This window comes from Sminthopsis crassicaudata, chromosome 3 (assembly GCF_048593235.1).
Source record: "Sminthopsis crassicaudata isolate SCR6 chromosome 3, ASM4859323v1, whole genome shotgun sequence".
NCBI classification, from domain to species: Eukaryota; Metazoa; Chordata; class Mammalia; order Dasyuromorphia; family Dasyuridae; genus Sminthopsis; species Sminthopsis crassicaudata.
The window spans coordinates 357,771,941-357,799,067 of NC_133619.1; the positions used below are offsets into that span (position 1 = coordinate 357,771,941).

The following is a 27,127-nucleotide window of genomic DNA, read 5'->3' on the forward strand; positions in this document are numbered from 1 at the left end:
AGATAGAAGTCAGTGGAAACCAAGTATTTTGAGGTTTCCTCTAATCCATTCAGAACGAAGTGGACATGGAAGATCAAAGAACTTGTAGGTATAGAGAAAAACCTGCCTAATTGAGCAATGCTATCTTGTCCTCTAGAAATGCACATTCTTCCTTTTGAGAAAATTCAAATAAGTTATCTTTGGAAAGACCATTAGTGACCTTGTATGTCTCTGGATGGAGGAAAAGGAAAGAAAATCTATTTGGAGTGTTGGGGGTGTCTCAAGGTCCATGTCAATGAAACCTTCCCTCAGTGTAGCAGGTGAAATAAGCTTTCTCTTCTGGAACCTTATATAGCACATATTTATTCACTTGTTTGTTTATTAATTCATTTATTGATTTGTTCCTTCATTTATTCATCTATTCAATCACCTACTTGTTTTATTTATTTTTATTTTGTAATTTATTTATTTGTTTACTTGCTTATTTTTCTCTATTTATTTTGGTGAGGATTTCTACTAAGAACTTACATTCTATTTTATAACATGGTAACTTTTCTATTTATCAGCTCTCTGCAATCTTATTAATTCTTAGGGATTTTAAGTGAAGTGAGTCATATTTGACTGTGAGCAAGGTAAGAAGCATTTATTAAGTATTTAATATGTGCTGGGCATAGTGCTAAGCATTGAGGATACACATACAGGAAAAAAGACATTTCCTACTTATCATTCTGAAATTCCAATGGAGGAGTGATGCTGATGTATTAATTAATCTAAAAATTATTTAGTTTACAAATTTCCTTCAGATATAAGATATTTATATTCAAGGCATCTCCTAGGAATATCATGCCATAGCTTCCACTATTTCTTAACCAGAGCTTTGTTATTCAGTCATTTCAGTCATGTCTGACTCTACATAACCCTATTTGGGATTTTCTTGGCAAAGATACTAAACTGGTTTGCCATTTGCTTCTCCAGCCCATTTTCGCAGATGAGAAAACTAAGCCAAACAGGGTTAAATGATTTGTCCAGGATCACATGGCTATTAAGTGTCTGAGGTCACATTTTATCTCAGGAAGATGAGTTCCTGATTCTATGTCTGGCACTCTATACTCTACTATCTGGCTGCCCTTACCAGCCTACTTTTTCTTTCTTTCTTACTTTCTTTTTTTCTTTCTTTTTTTTTTTTTTTTTTTTGAAAGTTTTGCATCTAAACTTCATTGCAGGATCAGAGATTGAATGTTGGAAAGGACCATACAAATCCTTCAGTACAACCTCATAAGGCATATCAAATGACTTGCGCTTCATTTATTAAATCAAGGCTCAAAGAAACTCACTGGACATGCCATAATATTTATAACTGGAAAGGAGATTAACAAAAATCAAGTTTAGACTCTTAATTTTAAAGGTAATGAAATGATGTATCCATGCTTACAAAATTTGGCAAACCAGAATTTGAAACTTAAAAGTTTTTGCTTTTCTTAATGTAGTAGTGTGATCTCTACCTGTGTCTTTATATTTCTTTTTCCTAACCCAAGATAAATATGTATTTGAGCATGCTGTGTTTGTCTCAAATTCCTGTTTTTCTAAATTATTTAGATTGAAAACAGTTAGCAAGTATCCATATTTTTATTTATTTAATTAATTTGTATTTTGGAATATATTTAAAATGAAAGATGTTTTATTTTGCTGCAATCATACAGGTATCAGATGTTATTAAAATGATCATTATAAAATTTTATTTTTTTAAGTATTAAGTTTTCTATATTGAGGTTTCCTTTTTAAGTTAGTGCAGGTACCTTGTTGATTTAAGAAAGCAGATAAGATCAAAGATTTAGATCTGAAAGAAACAACAGAGATTATCTATCCAAATTCCCTCAGAAAGTTTAAGTGATTTATAGAAGGTCACATATTTAGGCATTAAATGGTACAGAAAGGATTTGAAGGGGATCCTTGTAATTCTGGTGACTGCATTGTACAGTTGCCAGATTCCAATACACAGTAAAACTGCCTTTAAGATTTTGTGTTAGCCCCGAGCAACAATAAGTGTGCTTTCAATTGAGGTAAGGGGTGTAACAGAGCAAAGACGGAAATGAGATCTATAGATTGCCATCTGATGGTTTCCTGTCTTAAATAATTATTCTTGTTAATTTGCTATTAATTTCTTTTGTTTTTTAGTCTAAAGAAAGATGACAAATTCTATTCCTACTCCTTCAATCTGGCAGATCAAATGAGGTGATATTTGTTAAGTATTTAGCACGAATCCTGGAAAATGGTGGGTACTCAATAAATATTTATTTCTTTTTCTTACTCCTTTCCTAATTTGGAGCACAATCATAGTTGTTCTACATTATTTATGCTCTAATATAATATGCAGCTGCCCAAAATTTGACCAAGCACTTTAAAAGAAAAGTGCATGTCTTAATCTATTCTCATAATTATGAGTATTAGACAAAGTAATCTATGTGTAAATGAACGTTTTATTGACATTTTTTTTCTGTTTTCCCATCCAAATGGGGTGATTCCATTATAAAAAAAAAAGCATCAAACTACATATTCAGATACCAATATCCAAAAGATATCAGGTTTCCTTATTCAGTCCAAGAATATATGTTCCCACATGATTTTTTAGCTCTAGCCAAATAAGTATTAATCATTTACAAAATGTACATTTGAGGCCCACATTTTTATATAGTAAATGCAAATTATTTCTTGGAACCAATTAATGAAATAATGCACCTCACTCTCCTTCTGTATATACTACTTTACCTTTCATCTACTTCAAGAAGTTTTATAGTCTCTATCATTGTATGTTTTTCTCATTTCCATCCAATTGCATGGGATCATTCACTCATCAAAAACATCTAACATTAATCTATACCTATTAATAATTTTTATGTATGAGAACTGATTTACCAAGCTGTGAATGAAAGATAATTTCTAGAAAATTTCTCAATAACTTGCTTTGCAATGAAATTTGTTATCATAAAGAAGTAATTTTAGAAAATATCTAGATTTTATCACTACCAGGCCATTAGCTGAAATATAATATTGTCATGCCTGACAATCATTTCAGTCCAAAAAACCCAATAAATATTCATTAAATTACTATGATGGATCTGACTCTGTGCTGGGTACCTTGGAAAATGTTACAAAGTGCAATACATGGTCGTTGCCTTCAAGAGGAAATGCTCTAATTTAAAAGATAAGAATAATATTCATGAAACATCAGGGAAAATTGCAAAATTACACAATTAAATTTTAAATTACATTTGAGCAGGGAATCATTACTGGGGGAATTCAGAATACACAGAAATCTGTGTGGAATGAAGAGGTAAGGGGAAATATCTCCACCAAGGATACTTTGAGCTGGGAAAATAAAATAAAATAAAATAAAATTAAATTAAATTAAATTAAATTAAATTAAAAAAAATAAATAAAATAATAAAATAAAATAAAATAAAATAAAATAAAATAAAATAAAATAAAATAAAATAAAATAAAATAAAATGGAAAAGAACTAATTGCTTTGTGAAGGAGAGCTGTGCCTAAATCCAATTCACCAGCATGTCATGGCATCACTTCCCTTATGCTATAGTCCTCTTCAAGAATGATGGACAAACAACATTTCTGTGAGTAAAGCTATCCCATAAACTGGAATTGTTCAGTTGGAAGACTCCTCCCTCTCTCTCTCCCTCCCTCCCTCTCTTGCTCCCTCCCTCCCTTCCTTCTTTCCTTCCTTCCTTTTCTCCTTCCTTCCTTTATACTTCAGATAGAGATGATCTTAAAAGTATTTTTTCTCTTATCTTTAATACCTCCAAACCCTGTTTACTTCGGGTTTGCTGGCTAGATTTCTTTCTTAAGGACTGTGACTTAAGTCAAAACCAATCTGATTCTCACTGACCATTAATAAGTCCTAGGCCAAGCCCTATTTGGTCTTTGTTTGAGTCCTGGTTGACTTTGATTAAGTATAAATACTAATCATTTCTGCTTTGGCCAGAAATTTTGAGAGTCTTCACCTCCCAGGTTTATTTATTTAGGTGTTGTTTTGTTTTGTTTTTTGACTAAGTATAAAAAGGAGATTCTTTGCTTCAATTGCTACCTAATTTTAATTAGTGAATAGGTTATGGTCTCAATAAAACTGAGATCTGTTGAAACCTTAGCTTAAAAAGGCCAAGGTCTCTCATTTCATCCAGGGCCATCTCCAGTCATTTTGATCTGTGTCTTACCACTGGACCCTATTTGGTTTTTGAGGGGAAAATGAGGCAGGTGACCTTGCACAGCCCTCCTTCACTTAAATCTAATTCACTTTCATGTCATGGTATCATCTCCCAGATGTCATAGTCTTCAAGAAGGAAGGACAAACAACAATTGACTTTGTACTTCATTCTCATGTATAGCAAAGTGATAGTTTTAACATTTACTAGGAAGGGGATCATTTTGTTTTTTGTTATGAACTTTTAAAAAATATATTATTTTGCTTTTCTAGCTACTGACTTTTAACACATAAAGCCTGAATATGATGGCAGAAATATAGCAAACTTTTCTCTTAATTTAAGTGAAGAACAAATAAGCTAAAACATAATATAGGAGATCAAACCAATCTGTAAATGATTTTATTCCTTTCAACTCTACATTATTATTCCACATTAATACTCTGAGGAAGTCCAACATTTGATCTTGTTATTGCATCTTTGATAAATGTTTAAGTACTTAAGTGACTTGATGTTTTGCAGTCATTTCAGTCACATCCAACTCTTTGTGGCCCCCACTTAGGGTTTTCTTGGCAAAGATGCTGGAGTGGTTTTCTATTTCCTTCTCCAGCTAACTTAACAAATGAAAAATGGAGGCAAAAAGGGCTAAATGACTTGTGCAGGGTCACAGACCTAGTAAGTGTGTGAGGCTGGATTTGAACTCAGGAACATGAGTCTTTGTGACTCCAGGCCCAGCACTCTATGTCCTGTGCCACCTAACTACCTACTTAAGCAACTGACTAGATGTCTTATTGGATTTTTTGCAAAGTATAGTTTATATAATCTTAAATACTTAGTATTATGTTTAATCAATGCATATTTCATCACACAGTACATAGAGTATAAATACTTCACATTTATACATTGAAAAACATTACAGGGCATATTAAATATATAAATATTTAAATAAAACAGTATATGTGACAGAGAGAGAGAGAGAGAGAGAGAGAGAGAGAGAGAGAGAGAGAGAGAGAGAATGTGAACTAATCTAGGTCAGTAGTTTATATATAGAAGAAATCCAAATTCATCTCAATTTGACAAATATTTATTGAGTACTTTCTATGTTCTAGACACTGGCGATGCAAAGACAAAAATAAAATAAAAGTCTCTGATTCACATGATATTTAAATTTGACTTGTCTTAAAACGTTTGCTAATAGCACACATATACTTTTTAATAACATGGTCAGTCTTCAGGAATAATATTATGGATATATGGATGTTGGTATTATACAAATATAGACATATCTGTTTTCTAGGTATACTTTCATTACTGTTAAGTGTAAGCAAGAACCATCCATTGAATAGATTTCAATATCAAAGTCAACAGGTTTGTGATACCCTGCTCAGTCCCTGCCTTATTCCTCCCAGTTCTTACTTCTTCAGAATTTTTGGATGTCTTTGAACTCACTGATTCCTCTAACTTTTGGTATGAAAATACAGACCCAATTTCTACTATTTAGCTTGGCTAAACTTGTGGTTCTGCCCTGACTTCCTAGATTTGGACCCTTCTATAAGTGTGCCCTGCTGCAACATTTCATGCCTAGGTTCAGCCTAGTTTCAACTCTAGATCTTGAGTTCTCACCTAGGATCCATAGCTTGTGGCCTTCTATACCCTAGATAACTAAATTTGTTGGATTGGATATACCACTCTAATAACTTCCCCTTTTTATGAGGTGATGTTAACATTGTCAACCTATTTCAACAGATTGGTGTGAGAGAGGTCACACAATTTTCTCTGGCCTCAGTAATTTAGACAAAAGCCTGTATTTTGGCTGAAGGATTTTGACTTGCCATTTAATCTTTCTGAAAGTGACTTCAGAACAGTGCTATTTATTGCTCATAGGCATTGCTTAAGCTTGTAAGAACAACTCTTTTGAATGCTGTTTTATATTCTCTGCCTCCAGGTATATCTTATTCTCTAATAGAGCACCTCTGCTTTTGTTAAAATGCTCAGCTCAAATGAATTTCCCAAGTGCTTATCTCCACAAAATGCCAGGAGCACAAGACCTACCGATTTTAAGAAGTTGGCCCTCTTGTTTGTTTACCTTATTTCCAGTCATGTTTACATTTCCCATTATGTTGCTAAATAACCCATGTCCACCCAGCTAGAATAGGAGGCACCCTTATCCATCCTGGAAACAATTTCTGGCAATGTTTCCACCAGGAATGCACTCAATGTTCAGTCATCACAACAAACTTTCCCCCCTACTCTTATACACTACTTTTTTTGGAATTTTTCTTAATACTCTCCCTGAATTTGGAAAGCTACTATCATATTACAAACTGATTTGTGCCAAAGACCTAAGAAATGAGGCCTCTAAGATTACTTAAATTCCTAATTTCAAGGAAATAATGTGGCCATAATGGGTCACAACAATCAGCCTATACGTACTCTGAGATCCTTATTAAGTTCTGGCACTTAAAAAAATATATATATATATTGGATTGGATTTTCTATTGCTTCCTCCAGCTAACTTTACAAATGAAAAATGGAGGCAAAAAGGGCTAAATGACTTGTCCAGGGTCATTTGCAAATAACATTAAGATAAGAAAGGCTAAGGTTTGGATGACAGAAGTAGAATCCAAAAAGATCTGAAAATCCTAAAGCTATGGTCTGAATCTAATATATTAAACTGAATAAAAATAAATGTAAGGAATGGACATAACAGCTTTTAATGTAATGCAGGAGAAACTGAGTAAGATACAGAAGAGAGGACAATTCAATAATTTATTAAATAGAGAGATTTACTGGGACCAAATGGATCCATGGTTGGCCCCAGGGCTGAATGAGTCTCATTCAGCCTATCACTCAAAGAATCCATCCCTGAATGTCTGATAACATGATTCTTTTATCGGGTAACAAGAATAATGACATAATGGGGGAGGTACCTGGAAGGGGATTATATAATGGAGGCAGGCGTTAGAGAGGGAGGTACTGGAGAAGCTCCTGAAATTCTAATGATGTCTAAAATGGTAAAGACCTTTATCCTATCAAACATTAAGAGATAATGACTATTTCCTAAGGTCTAAGATATAAGACCTTTATCCTAACATTAAGAGGGAATAGTTATAACCTGAGGCAGAGTAACTGAATAGGACAATTAGGGAAACTGAGTCAGGACATTAAAAGAGAACTATGGCACAAAGTTAATAGACATAGCATAATTAGAGAAAAGAACATATGTTAGGGAATAAATAAATTAGGTCGGTAAGACCTTGAAACTGAGCAAAAGAATTTAAACCTTGGGCAATATGAATAAAGGAGTTAGTTATTAGATGGTTTTGATCAAAAGTGATGTGATAAAATTGCTGTAGGAGAAATATTACTCTGCCAATGAAGTTCAATATGTATTGGATAGGAGAGAGTAATCATAGTGGGCAGCTAAAAGGCTGTGTTAGAGATCTCAGTATGAGATGATCAAGATCTGGACAAAAGTGATGGGATTGGTAAAAGAAAGGAGATAAGAAATCATATATAATAAAATGTCATTGGGCTAAAGTCTATTTTGTTGGCGAAGACTCAATTCATATTTTTAATAACAGAGAGCCTCCTCTATAACTCCTTATATACAAGTGATACTACTTGAGTTGCAATTATCCAAATATATATAAATATAGATTTTTCTTTTCCTAGCAAGTTTCTCTTTAACAGAGCTTTATTGTGTTTTGAACCTTCAAAGAACTATAAAACTAATACTTATTCAATTTCCATCATGTTACCCATCCCAAATAATTTTCTAATTCCAAATTACTTCCTAGTTGGCAAATCACACATGTAGCTAAGAACAGTAATATCTATTATAAATTTGGATTATATATTTTGACTCTGATTGAGAGATGAATTAATTCAGAGTAATAATTCAGCTTTCTTCATATATAGTAAGGTGCATACTTCAATGGTGTAATACATTTTGGTCCAAAGCACAGAAAATGTACTTTATTTTCTTACTTGAATGTCATGTATTTCTACAAAGCGATGCAGAGGATAAAATATGAGGCCTAAAGTCAGGAAAACTGTTCTTCCTGAGTACAAATAGAGCTTCAGACTCTTAGTAGCTGTGTGATTATGAACAAATCACTTAACCCTGCTTTCCTCAGTTTTCTCATCTGTAAAACAAACTAGAGAAGGAAATGTCAAATCATTCCAGTATTGTTGTCAAGAAAACCCTATCCAAATGGAATCAGATAAAGTTGCACATAAATGAACAACAAGCTATCACAATGACAACAGTATGAAAACACTGTCATAGATGCTATGAGCAATAAAAAAAAAAAAAAATGTAAGATAGAACTTTTGCCCTCTAACAATTGTTGTGTTTAAAAATTAATTGAGAAAGATCTACAGTCATGGAACATTTAGGGACCAATATGAAGATAGCATAAAATAAAGTGTCTAAAGTCTTCAATTCACATATCAAACTAATATGTAATATTTTTCAATCATCATCAGTAAAGCATATTCTATGAATTTGTTTTACAATAACGAAAATATATTTATACTTATTCATCTCCAGTCTCATCTGAATCTCCATGTGTGATTTATAGAAAATGACAACAATCACAAGAAGAAGAAAAACAATAATTAATAACCAAGATTGATACAGTGCTTTATGGATTTCCAAAATGCTCTGAAAATCCATAAAGCACTGTATAACTTGTTTACATTCTTATAGGAAGTCTGGAGGATTGGTTCTGTAAATAGACCCATTTTACAGATGAGGAAACTAAAGTAGAAACATTAAAAGCCTTGTCCAACATCACATAGATAGAAAGTGACTGAGATAAAATTTGATTCCAAGACCAGTGCTCTATCAGCTACCTATATATATGCCAAGGTCTCACCTTGTAATTCTAACAATGGTCTTGTTTCCATCACATTAAACAATATACATTGTCCTTGGGTCTTTATGTGTCACATATACGTACATGATGCCTTGTTTCTGAATGCTTGTGTAGAATTTTGTACATGAATTTTGCATGTTTTTTACAAATTATTTTTGCACATTTGTTTTTCTCTGTGTTGATATGGTTATGAGAGAGATGTCCTTAAATTCAGGATGACTTTGGTTCAATTCTCAATTTGAGACAAAATTACTGGATAGTCCTGGGCAAGCCATGTGATTCAATTCTCTAAACAACTCTTTAAGGACTGCAAGTTGTAGAAGTTCTGACCTGCATTAGAAGAGGGCGTTGCTCACCTGAGAGTTCCTCAGGCCAGTAAAATCACAACACTCATCTCTATCTATCTATCTATCTATCTATCTATCTATCTATCTATCTGTCTGTCTGTCTGTCTGTCTGTCTCTCTGTCTGTCAGCCAATCTATCAGTCTGTCAGTCTGTCAATCTGTCAGCCAGTCTATCAGTTTGTCAGACAGTCTATCTATTTATATTTCTAAGTAAAATCCTATTTATGAATCTATTTTTAACTAGGGAGCTTAAGGAAATATGAAGAATTGATTTGTCTATATTATTAAGTCTACATGAATTTTATACAACTAATTTGCAGACAGGAGTCATCAGCATGCTTTAAAACCCTTTCTGCTTTTCTCTAAGGGTTGCCTTCAGCTGTTTGCATTGTCATTGTCATTGTATAAAAGTAGCTGAAAGTAGAAAGTCTTTTACAAAAATCCTTTTTTTTTTTTTACTCTCTTTTTTTCCTAAAATTCTCTTCAGAGATTTGTTATAATTGTTTATATATTATATATAATTTATTAATTGTTATAATTGTTTATGTAAATTATATATATATATATACACACATACATATATAATTGATTATAATGTATGTGGCAATGAAATGGAAGATCAATAGTTCTGGAAATAAAATAATCCTCCTAGGCATGTCATGGACAGAAAAATTATCAACCACAAGTCCTTTCATTTTATCAACACAGTAGAGTGTTTTTAAAATGTTTATGGTTTTTTAGAGCCTGAAAAGTCTGAGCTTGTAAATGTTAGAAGAGCTTGTAAATTTTTATTAGGGAACATGGAACCTAGCAGAACCTTAACTTCTAATTCAAAGATTTGTATAGAAGTGTTTTAGTGTTTTATTTTCTAGCTTTTACTTCTTTCATTTAAACTGGGATTGAAATTTTAGTTTTACATAAAGCTAAAACAAAATGTCCCTAATTCGTTACCAATTTTATCTTCTCTCTATATTCTGAATATGTTACTCAACTCATCTTTATGGCCTACATTATGAGGTGTGTTAGCCCTGTCAATGGGAAATTAAAATCTTGTTATATATTTGCAATAGAGAAGATGCAAGATTGGGGGAAAGTTACAAAATATTATTACTTTTTTTTTTTTTTTTTCCCTAGTAGTATTTGTTAAAGTCTGTGGCTTATTATTCTCAATTATTCTTTATCCAATGATCAGACCTGATTTTGTCATTTTGATGTGTGATTACATTAAGATTGCTATTAAATATTTTAAAATCTTGTTCATATAAGATAAATTGATAGAACAACCTGGGCTATTCTACTTATGAAACAATTTGCTTGCTGAACAAATGGACAGAGGAAATGGAATTACAAAGTGTTGGGTCAAATTGTGGAAGAAAAACTTTACAGGTACTTCTATTTTCTATTTTCTCATTTATTTTTGATATTGTTTTATTGTATCTTGTTTTTTCATAAAGTCATTAGCTTCCATTTGCTTAATTCTATTTTTTGAGGAATTATTTTATCAGTGAGCTTTTATACCTTCTTTCCCAACTGGCCAATTTTACTTTTTTAAGGCATTCTTCTCCTCTTGCTTTTTGTATTTCCTTTTGCATCTCTCTCAATTCTTTTCCGAATTTTTCCTTTTAATTTTTTTCCTCAGCCAAATAAATAATATTGTTGTGCACTCATGTCCAACTCTTTGTGGCCTCATTTGATTTTTCTTGACATATATATTGGAATTGCTATTTCTTTTTCTGACTTATTTAACAGATGAGGAAACTGAGACAAACAGGTTTCAGTGACTTGTCCATGGTCACATAGCTTGTCTGTCTCTAAGACCAAACTTGGACTCAGGACTTCTTGACTCCAGGCTTGGCTCTCTATTCATTGCATTACCTAGCTGCCCAACATTTATATACCTCTCCACGATTTTCTCCCATTAAGTTCTAAATTCCTTGAGAGAAGGGATAGTCACATGCCTTTTTTTTTTTTTTTTTTTTTTTTTTTTATTCCCACACTTAGTGTTGTGGTGTGTTCACAGGAAGCTCTTAACAAATGTCTGTTGACTCTACTGTAAGGGAGAGAGGAGTTCAGCAACTTCTGGAGAAGCTCCCCTAGAACTGAAATTGTTGATAATTTTGTGGAGATAGAGTTGAAATGAATTAAAAAGGTATAGATGATTCCATCTGTTCACTCTGCCAAAGGGCAGCTGTCTTATACAACTAGGAAGTAATAGTTTGGCAATGGTTGTATTTAGAATGTAGGAGATATGGCTTTCAGGCATAGATAAATGAAATTGGTTAGATATTTAAACCATATATCTTACTGCTTGTTTATTATTCAAAAATTAAAATATTCTATTTTAATTAAAATTGATTAAACATTAATTTTTAGTATTTATGTTATTCTGAACTTACAAATAAAACAAGCATTTCTATAGCATAATAGAATAGAAAAAAGATTGTAATTGAAACTATAAATCTATTAAGTACAATTTGCTATTCATTTTAAATATACAATAAAATTACCATTTAACTTTTAAAAGTGACATTAATTATTGATGTCATCAAGAGCATATAGTTCTTAACATAAGACAAATTTATGGTCTTTTATATGAAATGTTTTGATTGTTTCTATGGAAATATGATTTCATAGTATGAGAAACTTCCAGTGAAGGACCTCCTCTATCAATAGAGATTGGCAATTGTTCTGAAATATACATTCTTAGAGTTGCACAGAAGTCACTGCGGAAAAGTTAAATGACTTGCTCAAGATCACAGAGCCAGCATACCTTAGAGGTGGGATTCATGTCTTTTTGAAGGTCTATGAAATCATCTCCCAATCCACTAGTGATTCCTACTCTCTTGATTAATTTTTATACTAATTAATACAATCAAGCTTGGTTTACTACTAAGATATAAGGTATTCTAATTTTTCTTAGAACGCCTGGGAGACTTTAACTACCCAGAAATTCCTGCCATGTCTCTATTATTCCTCTCTGATGACTAGACCTTTAGAGCTTGGAACATTTAAGTTTGGCCTGAAACCTACCAGTTTCCAAGTCAGAAACTCCCCAGGTTCATTCTCTAGCCACTTTGTCTACTGCTAGTCCCCATGGCCAAACACCTTTAATTAGCTTAATTGACTAAGTTTCTTGGCTAGTATGTACAAAGGGAACTTAGCTTTTTTTTTTTTTTTTTTTTTTTTTTTTTTTTCTTTCCCCTTTGAGGCTTTAGTTTTAAATATTGCTGCTTTTTTTTTTTTTTTTTTTTTGCTGCTTTTTTTTTTTTTTTTTTAAACTTTCCCCTATGAATCTAAATGGAAGGAAAAGGGATCAGCTTGATAGTAACTTTAGTATACTCCACCTTCCTCCATTCCCCAAATTCTTAACTTCTAGTTAAGATAGAACTGATCTAGATCTACCCTTCTATTTTGTGATTGTTCTGATTGTTTCCACCTGTCTGTGATTGCAATGGTAGCTACTCATATTTTTGAAAATGGAAACTGCCTTTTATAACTAGTTTCTCATCTCTTATCAGGGTTTTGTTTTATCCTGGAACCATTTGAAGGGATATAAAAATGGGGAACAAACAAACAAAACTATCTCTCCCCCTATTTTTTAGGTTTCTATTAAACATCAAAATATAAGTAGTAGAATTGTGGGGGTTTTTAATTTAGAAAAAGTGACAAAATGAATCATAATTGTTCCTTTCTTTTTGACTCCTCTACTTCTTTACTACTTTGAATTTAGAGGAGAAAAAACAAGAAGAGATATTGAGAATGATAAAAATAAGAAGGGGAGAAAATAAGGAAAGGAAAGAAGGAAGCAGAACAGGAGAAGTGATAATGAGAACAATAGAAGGAATCAAAGAGTTGAAAAAGTAAGGGAGAAGGCAACAGGGAGAGAGAGAAGATAGAAAAGAAGTTAAGAGAGGGAAGCAATGAAAATGGAAAAGAGGGGAAAGAGCTGAGACAGTTGAAGAGTTCAGGAGAAAAAAAGGAAGAGGAATGAGAAGACAAATCCAAATCAGAAATGAAACAATGGGAATGAAAATGAATCTAAAGGCATAAAATGAATCATGATAGAGTTTCTCCTAATTACTTTTCAATTTTCCTTTTTTTCTCTTTGAACAAATTGACTAGTTGACTTTTGGAGTAGTCAGACCTATGGGGCACTTGGAATTGAAATTATTAAGGCAGCTATTGTTATAAGATTTTTTAAAAACACTTCAGTGTGACTGCATGTGAAAATGATTTCGTTTCATTTGCAAGCTTTCTAATCAATAGCCAGCGAATTTAACAATCTATATATATTTATTCATATTGAAAATACAATGATAAGCCCAGTTTCCTGTGCATCACTAAGTATTTTCACAATAAGATCATTTAAATACAAATGGATTTGGGAGAATTGGCTTTGAGCACAGTATTCTCCCTGTCTTAGGTGCCAGGTGCTGAATTCCATCCTGTTATAAATGTGACCAGTTTGTTGGATAGATTAAACACATCTGTTCTCCCCTAGAAGCCTTCCATGTGAATATTAATCCAAAAGAGTCTCTGCTTCCTTCCTATTTGTACTACATGCTAAATTGACATATGAGCACATACAAATTAGCACTTGTTCTTTGAAGAAGTTAAACAGCATGGGGAGATGCACTAGACAAAAACAGAGTTGTAGATTTGTCAATTTTCAGATTAAAAGGATTAAAAAGATTAAAGAAAATGGAAGATTTAGGCATTTGTTTATATCACTTCAGAGTGTTTCAAGGGAGTTGACTATGTTACAAACTAAGGGAATTAATGAAATGAAAAGCTAGACAAGCATACAGCTCACAAATGTATTTTGTTGTTTTGTACTTAAATTAAGAACATATATTATTAGGTCCTGGGGATTGATCTCTAGCTGTAAGGCTTTTTAGAGGCCATCTAGTAAGCAATCATTTCTCCTTACAAAAGAGGAAACTGACTCAAATGTCCCTTCTGTTTTAACCAATTAGGACTAATTAGGAGTTGATGTACTATTCCCACACATATCTTGCTAATGGCCTCCTTTTTATATTAATCATACTATTTTGAGTCGGTATAATATGCCCCTTAGGTTTCTCTGATGATTCATATTGACCACATCTTTTAAGATCCATTCCCAACCACAGGTACCAGGCATGTGGGCAAACATTGGGAGGTTGACAACTGTTTGCTAAATGGAAATAAAAGGAAATAGTTCAGTCTAGAAGTACAAAGTGCAAAGGAAGCTGATTATTTGATTCACATAGTGAGCAAGCAAGATGCAATTCTAATAATCAGATCATTCTTAGGGATCAAGAAATTAAATGGGAAGAGGTAAAAGATGACAAAACCAAAGGCTGATATATAAGAAATTAAATGAAGTCGAATAGGCATCAAACAAGTCAGGAAAAGGCATCATAGAAAGTCACAAAGTTGACCAGAGAAGCCTTATGAGGCAGTTGATTTCTGTGGTTTCCTTGGAATTGAAAAAGGTCCTTGCAAACTCCTTGGCCCAAACTACTTTTATTCTGAATTCTAGAACATAATTTTATGTGGTCTTTGTCATTAAAGGGCACCTTTTGAAAATTTAGAAATGGTAACATAATAGTTATAGCTTGGTTTCCCCCCTTATATAAAAAGAGCAAAATAAAGTTATTAAAGAGGAGAATGGCCCTATTTTAGGCATTGTGGTATAATGAAAAGGAATCACAAAAAGCTGTTTTTGAATCCACATCTCAAAATGTCCTGACTATATTTATCCTTTCACCTTTTCAAACCTCATTTTCCTCCTCTGTAAAATGGAAATAATGATTGATATACAAGTTACAGTTTGTGAAGAAATATTTTTTTTAAGTTTGAAGTTCTACAGAATTGTTAATATGAGTTTCTGTTATACATGATAAATAACATAATAGCAGAAGCTTACCTTTCCTTGAAATTTACCTCAGAATATTGAAATAAATCAAGTACTATATAGAACAGTTACTTAACTCTTTAGTTATATGATGAAATGATTCCTGACAGATTTTATCATTGTCATCACCATAATTTGCAGCTCATGTGTTCTTAAGACAATCCTGTTAATCAAGGACATCGGAGTGTTCTATTTTTGTTTTTTGATTCTATTTTAATCATATGACACAGTTCTAGAAATAATATCTTATGAGTTAATATGAATAACTATTTATAAAACTATGTCTAGTGATAAAGCACAAGCATGAAAAGTAATAAAAAATATGGTATATCTTTTTGGCAAATGCTTAACTGATATAGTGATTATTACTTAAAAACAATGTTTAAATAAGGTATCTAAGAGACTGGATTTTGTTGTAATCATCTCAACTGAAGAGAATATTATATATTCAAAATAGAAGAATTCAGATTGTCACCAATTAAGACTTTTTAAAGCCTTTATTTTTAAAAAAGCCCAAGTCAAGTGATATTTAAAAAAAAATTTCATAAGTAGAAAAAAGTTTTTGCTAGACTAGGAACTTGCTAAAAACCAGAAAGCAAAAGGCAAGAATAAAAGGACAGTTACTTGGATGAAGAAATATGAAGAGTATGATTCCTCAGGGTTTGGTGTAGTTTGACTTAATTTTGAATGTTTGTAAAATAATCTAGAAAAGGGACTGAATAGAATAATATCTTACAGTTTATAGATAAGAGTAAAATCTCCTCGATGATATGATGATTGGACCTGTGATGTCAATAGAGGAGAGAATTTCTGGACGAATATACTTCCTCTTCTAATGTGGGTCAGCACTTTGCCTGTCACTATATAGCATTAGGGAATTTCCTAGAACATATAGAAGTTATATGAGTTACACAAGATTACCCATGAGTATGTTGGAGTTAGATACAAATATATTATGAGAGATAATTTTCCTAATGAACACATACTAGAAATATTGGATACGGACTTATTTTATTGCTTTATTGCTTTTATTTTGACTTACGATGACAATAGAAAAAAGGCTAAAAATGCAGAAAATACTAAAAAGTTTGTTGAGCTTTGGAGGGCTATTTGTTACATACTTTGCAATATGCCACTGCTCTGTAAATTCATATCAGATATAGTACTTTAACCCAGAAGACCTTCCTGGCTCCAAATTAATTCTATCCACTATGAATCATTGCTTTTTCTTGATTAAAAAAGATAGAGAGAGAGAGAGAGAGAGAGAGAATACAATATGGATAGATTAAAGGGAGGGGAGAGCTTAATATCTATATGTTAATTAGTATTTATTAAATTTAAGTGAATTATAAGTGTAAGTAAAAATGATAAATCTTAACAAACATAAAGACAAATTAATACCTTTGTTGTTAAATATCCAATCTGTCTGTATTTGTCTCTCTTTTTCTTTCTCTGACTTTTTGTCTTTGTTTTTGTCTGTCTCTCTCTTTGGTCTCTGTCTCTGTCTCTCTTCCCCTGTGTGAATATATGGAATTCTGAAAATTCGATCACAATATAGAAGAGACCTAAAAGCACCATGCATAATTTTTGCTAAACAAAATCTTCAGCTTCTAAGAGATTAAAATAGAAGAGCTGACACTTATATGGAGCAGTACACACTACCAGTCGTGATAGGAAGCAAAGAATCATAATCTTTAGAGTGGAAAGTGCACTTCAAGTCCTCATTTTGGAAATAAGGAAATTAAGGTTCCCAAAGACTGAATGATTTGCTGTCCCACAGCTAGGAAGGAACAAAAGCTCAAATTTGACCCTAACTTCTGATTTCAAATTTAGGACTCTTTCCACTTTACATAATAGATTGTTTCCTGGCTTAAGGTATTCATAACAACAAAGACAAGAAAGCATTAGAGCCAATTGATACATTTATTAAGTTTCCCCCCCCCCCCCCATATTTGGCATTTTGAAAAGCCAAGCTTACGTAGACAGAGAATTTACTAATATATGCAAAGAATAAATAAATGATTGTCATCCTCAATGTAAATGCAAATCAGTGAATCAGTAGCAAATACCAAGGCGTTGGGAAATGGATACAGTTCAGACTATTCTTTTACCTTTACATAAACTTTAATTTAGACATCTAGATAGTTAAGTGGATAGAGTATTAGATCTGGAGTCCAAAAGATTTGATTTCTAATCCAGCCTTAGATATTTATTATCTGTGTAACTCTGAGTAAGTCACTCAACTGTTTGCTTTAATTTCCTCACCAGTAAAATTAGTTGTAGAAGGAAATGGAAAACCATTCCAGTATCTGTACCAAGAAAACTTCAAATAAGATTGTGAAGAGTCAGCTACAACTTGAACAGTAACAACAAAGTAACTATTGTGTCTTCAAATAATGTTCATGCTAGAAAAGTAGTCAGTCAACACAAAGTTAATCAACCATGCATTTAATGTTAGTCACCTCACTAAGCACTGTGGTTACAATGAAAGGAAAAATATAATTCCTTTTTGTTTTTTATAAAGATCTTATTAATTTACTTTTAACACTTTTTCCTTTTTAAATTAAGTTCCAAATTCTCTCCCTCCTCCCATTTCATTCTAACTCACCCAAAAAAAAAAAAAAAAAAAAAAAAAACAAGTAACACATCAATTATATATGTGAAATCATGCAAAATGTATTTCCATATTAGCCAATTTGTTTAAAAGCAAGAAAACATTAAAAGTGATAAAATTATACTTCAGTTTGTATTGTTCATTAATCCTCCATCTGAAAATGGATAACCTCTTTTTTAAAAAATATATTTAAGTCCTTTGGAATTATGTTGGATCATTTTACTGATCAGTACAGTCAAATTTTTCATAGTTGATCATCATAATAGGATTGTTGTTACTGTGCAAAATGATTTCCTAATTCTTATCACTTCATTTTGCATCTGTTAACATAAGTCTTATCATGTTTTTTTTGATTTTTTAAAATCACATCTTTCATCATTTGCCTTAGCACAATTGTGTTCTATCATAATAATATGCCACAACTTGTTCATCCATTTTCCAATTAATGAGCATCTCCTAGATTCCTCTACTTTGGCTAGCACAAAAAAGAGATGCTCTAAATATTTTTGTCTCAACAAATCCATTCCCTTCATATCTGATCTCTTTTGGATAAAAACCCAATAGTGTGATATTGCTGCATCGAGGAAATATACAATTTTATATCCCTTAGTTCCTAACTAGTTCCTAATTAGTCCCCAAAATGGTTAGACTAGTGCATTACTCTACCAACAATTCAATGATACCCCTTTTGGAAGAGATAACTTGTAAATAACTGTACAATCAAGATCCATACAAGAAAAATTGGAGACAAGCAACAGAGGGAAGACACTAGTATTAAGGAACATGAGAAAGATTTCTCATAAAAGTATGAATTTTAGCTCAGATTTGACAGAAGCTGGGGAATTCAAAAGTTAAAGAAAGACATTTCCAAATATATAAGGAAAACCAGTGAAAATGCCTTCATTCAGAATACTTAATGTCTTTATGAATGACAAAGTCATAATCATTACAGAAATTAGATGTGGTATAATGAATTGGTCACTGAACTTGTGTCAAGAGGACATGGATTCCAATTCCATATCAGAAATTAATTCCTATATGACCCCAGCATACACATAATACAACTCTATACTTCAGTTTCCAACTCTCTAAAATGATATTATTGGACTGACTTCTAAAGTCCTTTTCAGATTCAATCTATGATCATTAATCTTAATCTTACTGTTTTCTTCTCTTTCTCCTCCTTTCTTCTCCTCCTCTTCCCAGCACCATTACTTCCATTATCATTACTGCCATTACTCTACTACTAATACTTATTTTTTAAAATTATGCAAGTCACTTTGCATCTTTTAATCTTTTAAATTAAAATCTCTTATTAATCTTTTTAAATCTCTTAAAATAAATAAACAAAACAAGCAAATAAATAAATAATCTCTTGAAATCTCTTTTAATCTTCACAACAACTGTATTAAATGGTTGCTATTATTATATCCATTTTATAGATAAGAAAATGGGGATGAATGTGGGTTATTCACAGAGTGAATTTATGAGACATAATTCAAATACATTTATCTTTCTACCATCTAGTCCTATGGCTTAGCAGATCTGCCAAGTAATACCATTTCAGGTCATGTCTTTTTAAGACATTCTTGGCAACAAAATCCTTAGCTAGAATAGCTAAATCCCTTATTTATTGATTTTTTTTAGCTTATCCTTTAAGATACTGGTATATATATATATATATATATATATATATATATATATATATATGTATATGTCTCTCTCTCTCTCTCTCTCTGTATGTATGTATGTGTATATATATATATGCATGTATATGTATATATAACATATAAAATAGAAAAAATATGTACATATGTATATTTGTTTATATATTATATGTCTCTGTATATTACATATACATATTCTGTGTGAAATCTAGTTTAAAAATAAAATAAAATGGCCAAACGAAAAACAGTTTGCCTAATTTTATATTTTAGCATCATAAAATGGCCAAACGAAAAACAGTTTGCCTAATTTTATATTTTAGCATCATTATGCTTATCAACAAAGAAGTAATTATTTGACAATTATATGTAAGGCATTTTGAGTACAAATACAAAGAATGATGGGACCTCTATTCACCATGAGATTCTATTCTGAGGAGGAACATATCCATTATACATATATGTATATAAATCTATAATTACATATCTATAAACATGTATCATTAATTTAAAACGAATAAATAAAAATAAACAAAGTACATAATATAAATATCATACAATAGGCATAATAATAATATAAAGCTTTCAACTCTGGACATCTGAGGTAGCTTTGAATGTATAGATTTTAAATATCTATGACCTATTATTCTGAAAGCTAATTTATTTGCATGATTCTGGCCTACTTGACTATAAGCTGTATCTTTTACTTGGATATGATCCTGGTTATTGCAGATGAATAATACTTTTCTATCCCATCTACATAGAGAGAAGTATGTGATAATTTCTTTGTGTCCTGATTGGTGAATTCCAGAAATTTGTCACAATGTCTTCCTCCCTATGGCTTATAGAAATTTCCAGTTGGATGATATTGTGGGAAATGTTATGCTATCAACAAAAAAAAATTGACAAGATTTCAACATTCCACTCATTTTCCCCGTTAAGAGACAGAGATGGAAAGGGATGTAGGGAGTAGAGAGAGAGGAGAGTTTCTCCTTTCAGAAGGTTGCAGACTGCCTTTGAAATATATCTGAACATTTCATTTTTTTCTGATGACAAAGAACTGGAAATTGAGGGGATGACCATGAATGGGGGGGGGTTATAACATTGATGAAATATTATTGTGCTGTAAGAAATGAAAAGCAGCATGGTTTCAGAAAAAAAAAAAACTTGAAAGACATATGAACTGATACAAAGGTAAGTGAGCAGGAATAGAACATTGTACAGAATAATAGCAATAATTTAAAATTGATCAACTGTGAAATACTTAAGTTCTCTGATCAATATATGATTCAAGACAATTTCAGAGGACTCATGATGAAAAATATTATCCTCCTACTAAGAGAGATCTGATAAATTCTGAATGTAAATTGCAGCATACGTTAAATTTTTTGTTTCTTGATATTTTTTTCATTGTTTTGCAATATTTCTAATATGTTAATGTAATTTCCTGTGCATTATTGATATTATATTGTTTGTCCTTTCAAAGTGAAAAGGTGAGAGAGGTGAAGAAAATCTGAAACATTTAAACAAAAGTAATTTTAAAGTTTTCTTAAGAATGGCTTATTTTGGGGCAGCTAAGTGGCTTAGTAGGTAGAGAACTAGCCCTGAAGTCAGGAGGATCTCAGTTCAAATATGGCCTTTCCTCCTTGAGGGGACTCCACCCCAAGCACCAACAGTTTCATCTTTGTTATCTGGGTAGGGGTCTACTTAGTCCTGAAATCCAATGGACAGATCTTCCTTAGGCCTACACTTCCTATACCTTCCTAAAATTCAAATTAGTATATACTCAAGTAATAACATGAACCTTTTTTGATTTTAAGATATTTTTAAAATTTCTAACTTTGTTTTCAAATTTTATATTATTTGTATAAAAAACTAATTTTGATCCTGAGTAACTAGAGTATATAAGTTCATTTCAGTTGTGTCCAACTCCTTGTGACTCTATTTGAGGTTGAGTTACTAGATAAGTTAAACTACTGAAAAGAGATGGAGATCTTCTAATGTGTTACATGGATATGCCTACCTAGGGAAGAATACTTGCCCTGTGATGAAGCCAATTTTGGTATGCTATGAGAAGGAAAGGAAGTGAAGAATAGAACAGTACTATGAGATAATGCTCTTTCTGTCCTCTATAATTTCTGCTCTGATATAAAGTGTTGATCATTTCATCCTAGTTACATGTCCGAGATTTATTTGAACTTTAGAACCAAACTGTTTGGAAAGTCGACTAAGGATCTAATCTCTGATTTGCAGAAAAAGTCAAATATTGTTATTAATATTATTCATTTCAGTAGACTTTGAAGAAACCTCCAGTTTTTTTGTTAAGCATAAGAAATTGTTAAACCTTTCCATTGATAGTGAAGGAATAATATAATAAAAAACATAGGTTATATTATATTACACAGATAAATAAAATATTATATATTTATATATATTTGCTCCCTGCCCATCCAATTGCTCAATCTCAGTCTCTTTTTGGTCTTTTAGTACATGTCATATATATATATAATATGTACATATACTAATTTGAATTCTCCATGTCCCATGAGTCCCATTATTATTATATTTAGTTAAGGACAGAATATTATTTTTATCTTGTAATATCTACACTAACACAATGCAGATCTGCAATAGACAAAATCCCACAAACAAACTAAGGACATGGCATCATGAGGGATCCTTATGTGGTTATCATCCAAAGGTATAAATTAAGAAGAAGCTATATAATGACCTACCCAGATGTTGTCTTCTTGCTTGTATTGCTTCCAGTTACGGCCTGTATCACTAAACATCAATATATAGCTTGTTACCCAGTCAGAGCTCCCATATCGTCCCTGGGTAGCCACTGCAGTAATCTCCACTCTGTTTCCTAGATCAATCTGGAGCCATTGTTGTGAATTAGATTTCACTGGGGACCAACCACCAGCTCCTGGTAAAGAACAAAAGAGAGAGTCATAGCTTACATATTCAATTTAAAAAGGCAAAGAAAAACAGATTTAAAAAAAAAATATTTCTCAGAACTCATTTCCTAGAATTCAGTTTGCCTTTTCACATTTTGGCATTGAATGAAACATACTCTCCTAAAATAATATTGAATATAGCACAATAGGATATAGAAATAAGATTACCTACTCACCTAAATTAGTGGTGTTAAACTCAAATAGAAATGAATATCTGCTTGGTTCATAGTGATCTAGAAACCACAAATTAACATTGTCTATGTTGTATTATATTTTTATTTCTTTTGTTAAATATTTCTCAATTACATTTTTTATCAGGTTGAATTGGGGAGTTCTGCAGCTGATTTTGACTAGATTAGTTGCTTCATTTTACAAAAACAGAAATTAAGGTTTAAGGGGATAAAATCATTTATTTAACATTACAAAATTAGTAATTAGCAAATCCAGGATTCATCAGATCAAGAAAATGTAAGAATAATCAGAGTATCTGAAGGCTGTGATCAAAACAAGAATCCTGATACAACACAAGAAATAAAGAAAATTGTCCTAAGGTGTTAGAACAAGAGAGGAAAGTAGAAATAGAAAAAAAAAAAAATAAAAAACAAAAAACAAAACCTCACCAATAACTACATGAAAGAGATCCTATCAGGAAAGATTATAGGAACATCATTGCTAAATTTCAGAATGCCCAGTGAAGAAGAAAATATTGCAAGACACAAGAAAACAAAATCCCAATATGCTGGAGACATAATAAGAATCATGCAAGAACTAGCAGTGGCTAAATTAAAAGACCAAAGATACTGGAACACCATATGATGAAGAGCAAAAGAAATGGGCTTTGTGGCTGAAAATATCATATCCAGAAAACCATAATCTTAAAAACAAAAAGATATTCAAAGAATTTTCAGATTTTCAGGTTTTTGTTGCAAAAACAAAACAAAACAAAACCCTGAATTTACTAAAAAAATAATAATAATAATAAAAAAAATTAAAAAAGACATATAAGACGAAGTAATCACAGCAAGTAAGACCCTCAGTCCTGACTCAATAGAGGAGCAAATGGCAAGGGAAGAAGGGGGGAGTTAAGGGGGAGAGGGAAGCTTCCAGAGCCAACTCAGAAGGGAAACTCTGGGAAATCAGGGTGTTTCATGAACAGAGCAGGCAAAGCTACTCCCTGAAAACACAAGGGGGTGCTGTGCTCAAAGCCAGGACTCAGATCTGCACAGAAAGCTTGGGACAACACTCCCTTTACCTCAGGTGCAGACCTCTACCTTAAAAGTAAAAACAGGAGAAATACCAAAAGAAAAGGAAAAAAATGATCAAGAAACAGAAAAGAACCTTGACCATAGAAAATTACTATGGTGACCTGGCAGACCAAAACACAAACTCAGGTGAGGGTAATATATCCACAAAAGAAATTTCAAAAAGTGAGATAAATTGGTCTCAAGCCCAATAGGCTTCTTGGAAATTCTCATAAAAGTCTTTAAAAGGCAAATAAGAGAGGTAGAAGAAAACATGAGAAAGGGAAAGAGAGGTATGCATAAGAGTCAAACATTTGGAAAAAGAAGGAAAAAAATTGTCTACAGAAAACAACTCCTTAATCAGTAGAATGAACCAAATGGAAAAAGAGATACAAAAGATAATTAAGAAAATCACACGTTAAAAACTAGAACAGAGAAAATGGAATCTAATGACTTTGTGAGACTGCAAGAAACTAAAAATAATGAAAAAATGGAAGAAAATATGAAATACTTCATTGGCAAAACAGCCAACCTAGAAAATAGATCCAGAAGAGACAATTAAATATTTTTGAAGGCTGTGACCAAAAAACAAGCTTGGAGAGCATTCTACAAGAGATCATTAAGAAAAACTGCTCCAATATTCTAGAAACAGAGGGGAAATACTCATTGAAAGAATCTAGGTATCTATCACCTCTGAAAAGGGATCCTATAAGGAAAACATCAAGAAACTGTGTTGTGCTCTGAGATACCATTACACACATGTCAGATTGGCTAAGATGACAGGAACAAATAATGATGAATGTTGGAGGGGATGTGGAAAAACTGGGACACTGATGCATTGTTGGTGGGGTTGTGAGGGAATCCAACCATTCTGGAGAGCAATCTGGAATTATGCCCAAAAAGTAATCAAAATGTGCATACCCTTTGATCCAGCAGAGCTACAACTGGGCTTATATCCCAAGGAAATACTAAAGGTAAAAGGCTGGAACAAAATTTATTATGCTTCAACTGAAGGGGGAAAAAAAAAAAAAAACAGCTCAGATAAACCAAAAGTAAAAATAGATCTTATTAAAAGGCATAACGAGGGAAAGTACATCTTGATAAAGGGAACAGTAAATGAATTAATACTAATGATAATAAATGTTTATGCCCCAAGTGGCAGAGCAGACAAATTCCTAGAGAAGGTTTTAAGAGTTGCAGGAAGAAATAGATGGCAAAACTATTCTAGTGGGGGACCTCAACCTTCCTCTTTCAGAATATAACACACAAATCTAACCACAAAACAAACAAGAAAGAAACTAGGAAGGTTAATTGGATCCTAGAAAACCTAGATATCATAGACATCTGGAAAAAATTGAATAGGGACAGAAAGGAATACACTTTTTCTCAACAGTATATGGTACCTACACAAAATTGACAATATATTATGTCATACAAACCTCACAATCAAATGCAAAAAGGCAGAAAAAGTAAATGCTTCCTTTTCAGAACACACAGGAGTAAAAATTATATTCAATAAAGAGCCAGGGGAAGATAGATTAAAAACAAATTGGAAATTAATTTAATCTAATTCTAAAAAATGAGTGGGTCAAACAACAAATTACAAAAACAATCCATAATTTCATCCTAGAAAATAACAATAATGAGAAACATACCAAAACCCATGGGATGCAGCCAGAGTAGTTCTTAGGAGAAATTTAGTATCTCTAAATAGCTACATAAATAAAATAGAAAAAGAGGAGATCAATAAACTAGGCATGCAACTAAAAAAAAATGAGAAAAAGAACAAATTAAAAACCTCTAATAAAATACCAAATTAGAAATTTTGAAATGCAAAGGAGAGATTAATAAAACAAAAACTAAAAAAAAAAAACAAAAAAACAAAAAACACTATTGAACTATTAAACAAAACTAAGAGTTGGTTTTATTACAAAACTAACAAAATAAATAAACTTTTGGTTACTTTTATCAGAAAAAGGAAAGGAAAAAAAAACATATCTCCAGCATTAAAAATGAAATTCACCATCAAAGAAACAGAAACTAAAGGAATAATTAGGATCTATTTTGTACAATCCTGTGGCAGCAAGTCTGAAAATCTAACTGAAATTGACACAAATATTTTCAAAAATATGAACTGCATAAGTTAACAGAAGAGAAAATAAAATACTTACATATTCCCATTTTAGAAAAAGAAATTGAACAAGTAATTAATGAACACCCTAAGAAAAAATCTCCAGGGCCAGATGAATTCACAATTGTATTCCACCAAGTACTTAAAGTACAATTAATTCCAATACTATTTAAACTATTTGCAAAAATAGATAAAGGAGTGCTGCCAAATTCCTTCTATGATACAAACATGAATTTGGTATTTAAGCCAGAAAGAACCAAAACAGAGAAAGAATATACCTATCTACCTAATGAATATTGATGCAAAAATTTTAAATAAAATGGTAGCAAAGAGATTCCAGCAATTTATCAACAGGATAATATAGTATTACCAAGTAGGATTTATACTCGAAATGCAGGACTGGTTCAATATCAGGAAAAATATTACCATAATTGACCATTTCAATAACAAAAAAACAACAGAAATCATATGATAATCTCAAAAGATGCAGAAAATTTTTGACAAAATATAGCACCTATTTCTATTATAAACATTAGAGAACATAGGGATAAAGGGAGCTTTCCTTAAAATAATAAGTGGTATCTATCTAAAACCTATAACAACCATTATTCCTACTAGAAAGAAGCTGACTGCATTCCTAATAAGATCAGGGGTGAAAAAGGAAGCCCATTATTATCACTATTATTTAGCATTGTAGTAAGTAGAAATGTTGGCTTTTTCAATAAGAAATTAAGAAATTAAAGGAATTAGAATAGGCAATGAGGAAATAAAACTATTATTCTTTGCAGGTGATAATTATGATATTCAAGAAAATAATCCAAAAACCTACTGGAAATAGTTTAGAGCTTTAGCAAAGTTGCAGGATATGAAATATACCCATGAAAATCATCATCTTTTTTTTTTTTTTTTTTCTGTATTACTGACAAAGCCTATCAGCAAGACGGAGAGAAAATATGTGTAAAATTACAGTAGAAAAAAAAAATACAAAGACAAACTAAGAGCTATGTGAACACGATTACAAAACACTTCTCACACAAATAAAATCAGGTCTGAATAATTGGGAAAATATCACTTGTTCATGGCTCAGCACAGCTAATATAATAAAAATGACAGTTCTACCTAAAGTGATCTACTTGTTCAGTGCCATATTAAACTGTCAAAATATTATTTTATAGCACAGGAAATTATAATAATGAAAC

At 31.9% G+C, this 27,127-nt stretch overlaps 1 protein-coding gene across 3 annotated transcripts in view; it reads right to left on the reverse strand.

The window, feature by feature from the left end:
• The window catches only part of CNTNAP5 (contactin associated protein family member 5), a 949,942-nt gene that overhangs the window by 701,929 nt on the left and 220,886 nt on the right, over positions 1-27,127 (reverse strand). For all 3 annotated transcript variants that reach the window (XM_074301761.1, XM_074301760.1, XM_074301762.1), the window contains exon 3: positions 22,332-22,525. In XM_074301761.1, coding sequence (XP_074157862.1) covers positions 22,332-22,525 — 194 coding nt within the window. The remainder of the gene's footprint in view (positions 1-22,331; positions 22,526-27,127) is intronic.